At 20.3% G+C, this 6,822-nt stretch overlaps 1 protein-coding gene across 1 annotated transcript, besides 2 other annotated features; it reads right to left on the bottom strand.

The window, feature by feature from the left end:
• Nucleotides 1–105: part of a repeat region that runs on past the window's edge.
• Nucleotides 106–620: 515 nt separating this feature from the next.
• Nucleotides 621–1,763, bottom strand: EHI_037010 (dentin sialophospho protein precursor, putative; the record flags this gene model as incomplete). Its single annotated transcript, XM_001913929.1, has 1 exon — nt 621–1,763. The coding sequence occupies one exon, from the start codon at nt 1,761–1,763 to the stop codon at nt 621–623; it is 1,143 nt and encodes a 380-aa protein (XP_001913964.1).
• Nucleotides 1,764–4,213: 2,450 nt separating this feature from the next.
• Nucleotides 4,214–4,763: a repeat region.
• Between the last annotated feature and the right edge of the window lie 2,059 nt (nt 4,764–6,822).

Below are 6,822 nucleotides of genomic sequence, written 5' to 3'. Positions count from 1 at the left end.
TCTCTTTTATTTTCATTCTTTATTTTAAATGTCTTCTTTAATATTTCTTTATATTCATTAATATCATTTACTTTAATTCCAAATTCATGTATTAATCTTTCTATTGAATATTTGATATTCTTTTATTGTATTTATTATTAATTTAATTGGTTGAGTGTGTTGTTAAATGTCTATTTGATTCATTACTTCATATTCAAATTATCTTTTTATTTTCATTTCATTATAATATAAATAGCTAATATAACAATAATGAATAGCAGACATATTGTAATAATAAATTAAATTTCATTGTATTTAATGTTTGTTTAATTTGTATTTAATTATATAAGTAATATTTTGAAATTATTCAACTATCTTTTATTTTTCAGTAATAAACTAAAATAATTCTCATTATTATTATCATATCCATATTCTTTATTTTACTTACATTTTATTTCATACTTATTGAGTATTGTATTATAAGTCTATTTATTTTATTTAATGTCTATGTCATGGTGAATGTATTATTTATAATAATTGATATATTTTATTTGATTTTGAATCACATTTACAAAACACTGTAATTCACACTCTAGTCATTATCATGTTAATAAAACTATGCTATTAATAATTAAAGTCAATTAAAATACCAAAGCAAGAATGAAAATAGATTGAAGAATAAAAAAGGTTGAAGCATTATTCATATTATGATGTTCAATTTGTTCGTTATTGTTATTATCTGGTTTATCATCTGTCTCATTTGAAGAATTGGTGTCTGTTGTATTTGTAGTATTATTTTGTTTTTCTTCTGGAATTATTTCTGGTGTTTTGTCTGAATTATTCTTTCCATCTTGTTCATTGTTTGTTTTTGTATTGTTTTTTGAATCGGTTTTTTCATTTGTTGTATTTCCTTTTTGTTCATTCATTTCTGACTTATCATTTCCATTAACTGGTTGAGTTTCTTTTTCTTTTGCTGATGTATTATCATTTGCTTCTCCATCATTTGCTCCTGTTGTTGACTCTCCTCCACTCATTTCTTTTCCATTATTCCCTTCTTCAACTTTTCCGTTTTTATCTGTTGGTAATGCTTCATTTGAAGATCCTCCTTTCTCATCTAACCCTTCTTTTTTGTTTTTTGTTTCTTCACTTTCTCCTGTTGCTTCAGTATCTCCATTATGTCCTTGTTCATTTTTTTCTATTTCTTGCTCTTTGCCAGAATTTGTTTTTCCTGCACCTTCTCCACTTCCTTCTGCTTTCTCATTTTTTTCTTGTGTTGCTTCACCTGTTGACGGTATTGTACCTTGTCCGTCTTCTCCATTTTTTACACCTGATGCTTGAGGTGTGCCTTTTCCACTAATGTCGCTTGTTGGTTGTGGTGAACTTGGGTAATTTGTATTGTCTGTATTGCTTTGTCCCTTTTCTCCTGTTGTTACACTTTCTGTGCTTGTTGGTTCTTGTCCACCTGTGACACTTGTTGTTTTACTTGATGTATCTGATGACACACTTGTTTGTGCATTATTTGGTTTTGTTGTACTTGTTTTTGAAGGCTCTAGTGAGTTATTTGTTTGTGGTTGACCTTCTTGTTGTTTATTATGAGTATCACTTGCGTCTGTGGATTGTACTGATGGTGTTTTTGTTATTCCTTCTTCACCTTTTAATTGTAATTTATATATTTTGTACATTATTTTATGTTTATTTGATTGTATTTGTGTGTGTATTACTTTTGTATTATTAATACTTTCTACCCCATTACTAATTACAATAATTAATAGAAATATAAGCATTGAATGAAATGTATGTAAGTTTTTCTCTTTAAATGTATTCTCTTCTTTTTCTATTATTATAGTATATTTTTATTTTACTTTATAATGACTCAATTATTTCATTTTTCATTTCATCATATTCTTGTATTATTGTATTTTGAACTTCAACAATAAATAGAATGAAATGAAATATTAAATTAAAATTCATTTCATTTTTGTAATTTAATAAACAAAATTAAATAAACATTAAATCTAATAAATAAATCATAAACAATAACAACAACAATGAATGAAATGAATAATAATTTCAATTCATAATTCAAATCATTATCATTTTAAGAATATATTCATCATTTATTGATTATTCATTTTAATTTGTTTCTTATTCTCATTTTATTTCATAATGTAATTTCGATTTATCTCTTCTACTTTATGTAACGATTCAATTGTTATTCTTTGTTATTTTATAATATTTCTATAAATTGAAATGCATTATTTTGTTAAAATATTCTTTATTTATTTTTATTCTCTTAATTTATTTCTTTATTATTCATTGTTCATTTTTTAAATAAAACAAAATAATAAATATTATACTTAACACTTTACTAATTTGAACAAATGACAATTAATTATTATGTAAATATAGTATCAACATTATGTAATATATTAATTATATTTACTCTTTTGTCTTCTTTATTTTTAGTGTTTTCATCATTTATATCTATTTTCAATTTATATTTATTCTCTTTTGATTTATATTAATATTAAATTTATCTTTTATACTTTGATTTTATTATTATATCATTTATTATCATTTCTCGTTTTATTTATCATTTATTCTTATTATTCTTTTGTTTTTATATTCTATATCATATATTCATATCATTTCTATTTTATATTTTATCATTTATTACGTGTTATAATAACATAACACATATGATTGAATATATAATAAACATCATAATGAAATTATACATATAAATAAAACATAAAAAAGAATAAAATATTTTTTTATCAATAAAATAATATTAATTACTTTGCATCATTAAATTAGACACTTTTTATTGAATATTTCGTATTTTTCAATAAAATGTTCAATTTATTTCATTATTCTTTTCATATTTTATCATCTCTTTTGTTTTATTACTCTTTATATTCTTTCTTTTTATATTCTCTACTTTATACTTTTATTCTTTCTTCATCTTCTTCTACTTATTACTTTCTTTTTAGTCTTTTATATCTTTATCTTCTTTATCTATTATTTGTTTTTTCGTTGTTGTTTCTTTTTGTTTATTGTATTGTTATTTATCAAAATTATCTTTCTTCATTTCTTCATTCTTTTTATTTCTTTTTTATTAGTTTATTCATATTGTATATTTCATTAATATTTCATTTTTATATTAATAAAATATATATTTTATTGAATTTGTGTTGAACAAAATATTAAATAGATTCAATATTTTCAGTGTTAATTATTCATTCTTTATTATGAAATGTTGTGTATTTTTATTTTATTAAATTAATATGATGAATAGATATCAATAATATTGTTTATTTGATTTTAAAATAAATAATAAATGAATATGAAATAATGAAGATAGTGAATTGATAATGAATTAGAATAAACTAACATTGAATAAATTGAATAAAGAATAAAATGAATATATTATTATTATTCATACTTTATTATTATTATTATTTCAATTATTAAATAATAATACATTAATATTCAAGAATATTTAATTGATTGATATTTTACAATTTCAATTTCATTTTATTTAATAAATGAAATATAAATAATAAATGAATGATGGAATAGATGGAATAATAAAAAGAATTTAAAAAAGAATAAATAATAAAGAAGTATAATGTATTTAATATATAATATAATTTATTATTAAATATAATATTAATATAAAATGATGATTTATTTTTATGACAAAATATTTTTGCTTCAATAAAATGTTGCTAATTATTTTGCACCATTAAATTTTGTGCTTTTTTATTTGTTGCATTAAAATTTGCATATTTTTCATTCTTTTCTTCATTTATCTTTTATTTCTTTTTTATCTTCTCATATTTCTACTTTTATTCTTTTATATCTTTCTTTCTCTTATTTCCATTATTTGCTTTTTTCATTGCACTTATTAAATGAGAATAAAAACATACAAAACAATCCAACAAGTTGGAATTATTGGACTATTTATTATCAATGAATATTCAATTAAAATTAATCCACTGAGTCATTTTGTTACAAAATTAATTTATCTGTTCACATTCAACAAAATATATTTACATTCAATTGCAATAAATTTTGAAATAATAAACAATGTCTCGTGTGAATATGGATATGAAGAATAGATGAAAGTGAAAAAATAAAGAAGGGAATCATCAAAAACATAAAATGAAATAGTAAATAAAAAGATAAATGAAATGTTCAAAATTTATAGAACATGAATAAATGAAATAAAATAAAAATTAGTTAATTAAGTATTAATAGATTTCTCATCTATTCTTCCTAGCTTAAGGGAGACTACTCACATCCCTGAGTTGTTTTTAAAAAGATTAATCTTTTTGTTTAACTTATCATTTAAGTTTTTCTTGGAAAATGAGGAAGCTACTTCTTTGCTTTATTTCTTCATATTAAGGTTTTCCAACCTTCTTCTGCTTAATTCTTCTTTTTAACCTTTTGTTTATTTTCTGCCTTAATTTTAAACATTTTCTTTTTCATTTTTTCTTTATTTTATGAAAGAGAGAAGAGAGCAATTCATTACCACTATATTATTATGTTTAATTTTCTTTTAGTCTTTCTTTGAATAATCTTCTTTTAGTCTTCTCCACACTTCAGTAGATTCTTATATTACAATATGTAATATTCTACCATAATATCTTGCTCCACCCTTTGCAGTTTTACCCCATACATTTCTAATTCAAATATACTATCATAACCAGATAATAACTAGGAGATTCAATACTTGAATTGTATTAATGTTTGTGTGTTGTTTCAGACATACCATTCGATCTCCTGAACATGAATAAATGAAATAAATAATCATGAAAAATGACTCTTTATTGTATTTTCAAATTAATTAATACCTACATTAATATATTAATGAAATGAATATTAAGGAGAACAATTCAATTCACTTTAAATAAAATGAAATAAGAATAATGATAAATACTCGATATTTTCATGAATAAATAATATTTAACTTTCATATTTCGTACATTAAGTATTTCATTTATTATTTATTCTATTTAAATCTTTGTTTATTTAAAACATAAATTATCATATTTTATATTAATTTATTCAAAATAAATTTAAATAAAAATTCATTTAATTTCTGTAATTTTTAATTATTTCATCAAACTGTTTGTAGAAATAGCATTTCAATGTCTTTATAATGTTATTTTATCGTTATACATACTTATTTTCATTTTAATTATTTCTTCTTTATGATGAGTAATATCGATAATTTGTTTTATAGTTCCTTTTAGCCTTCTTTTACAAACACAAATGACTTGGTAATTTTGTGTTCTACTTATTTATTTCACTTCTTTCTTTTCTTATTATTGTCAATTTTTTATGAAGAATAATTCATTTAGTCTCAGTTCTTTCAACTTCTCAATCACTATGACTAATTTCTTCTACATATTTCATTCTTTTGGGGGTTCACCAATTTTATTTGTTTGATTATTCTTTTCTTGTTTAATATTTCTATCTTTTTCTTCGTTAATGCTATAATAATCAATATCTCTTTTTCATTTCTTATACATTAATCAGTTTTAATGATATTGCATATTTCGTCATCCTTACATCTTTATTTTTGTTTGTATATTATCACAACAAAATGAACTTTTTGATTCATTAAATTACATTGGAAATTTTTTATTTCTCCAATTATTTCCAATGAAAAATCACAACAATTCTTGTTATTATTTTTCTTCTTTTGTTTTCTTCTTTTCTTCATGAACTTCTTTATGAATATAACATTAACATTTAATCAACATGATACAACTACGTTTCTAAATACTTGATATTGGAAAAATACTCTGTATTATTTTATTCATTTTGTTATTATTTTATGAAAACAATGGTTGAAATTCAAAACAATATTAATTATTTAAAGTTCTTGTATATATAATCAACTATTTATTCAGACTCATTCTTTTCCATTCTTCGTTGTCTTGTAATACATGCATATTAATAATAAATATATCTCATTTATCGCATTTTTCATATGTTCATTTTGTTTCTTTAGTTTTTGATTTTGCGTTATTATTTTATTTGAAAGCATTCTTCTTCATTTTGAATTTACAAAATATACTTTTCAACCACTTGTCTTTCAAAGGATAAATAATTTAATTTATTTAATATTCATTGATTGTTTTTAGTTGTTTTAAAGTAATTAAATATGACAAATATCTATCAATTTGAAGAATGTTATTTATTATTAAAAAGTATTTCATATTCATTTGAAATAAATAACTTTATTTCTTCATTTTTAAAATATTCTTCACATTATATTTATTTAAATGAAAACCAACGAAGTATTTTTAAAAAATAAAATATTTTATCGAATGTTACATAACCATTATTTTAATTATTTTATTTTAAGATAATTTTCTATTAATATTGTTTTAATATAGTTTTACATAAAAATGTATTTATGAATTAAAGGAATTAGAACATATTTAAAAATAAATGAATAAATTTGTCGATAATTTAACATAACATTTTGTTTATTTGTTTGAAATCCAAATATCATTAAATGAAAATAATTTTGTAATGTTATGATTGAACAAAAATGAATAAATAATTTTACATAATTTTGAAATATATTTATTATTACAATTATTGGTTTCCATTGAACAATTATTTATTTTTATTTAGTTACAATGATTATATTTTTATTCATTCATGAATTATTAATTGGATAATGTTAATGTTGTTAGATAATCAAAATAAAAGAATGAAAGATGGTAATGTATTTATTATTTTATTTCAATAAACAAAAAGAAATATTTACAATATTGATATTTTATCATATTAAATAATTTTAACATTTAAAACATTGAT

This window comes from Entamoeba histolytica, genomic scaffold (assembly GCF_000208925.1).
Source record: "Entamoeba histolytica HM-1:IMSS scf_1104750516827 genomic scaffold, whole genome shotgun sequence".
NCBI lineage: Eukaryota > Evosea > Mastigamoebida > Endamoebidae > Entamoeba > Entamoeba histolytica.
The sequence above is the reverse complement of the archived record's forward strand: the minus strand, read 5'-3'. Positions and strand labels throughout refer to the sequence as shown.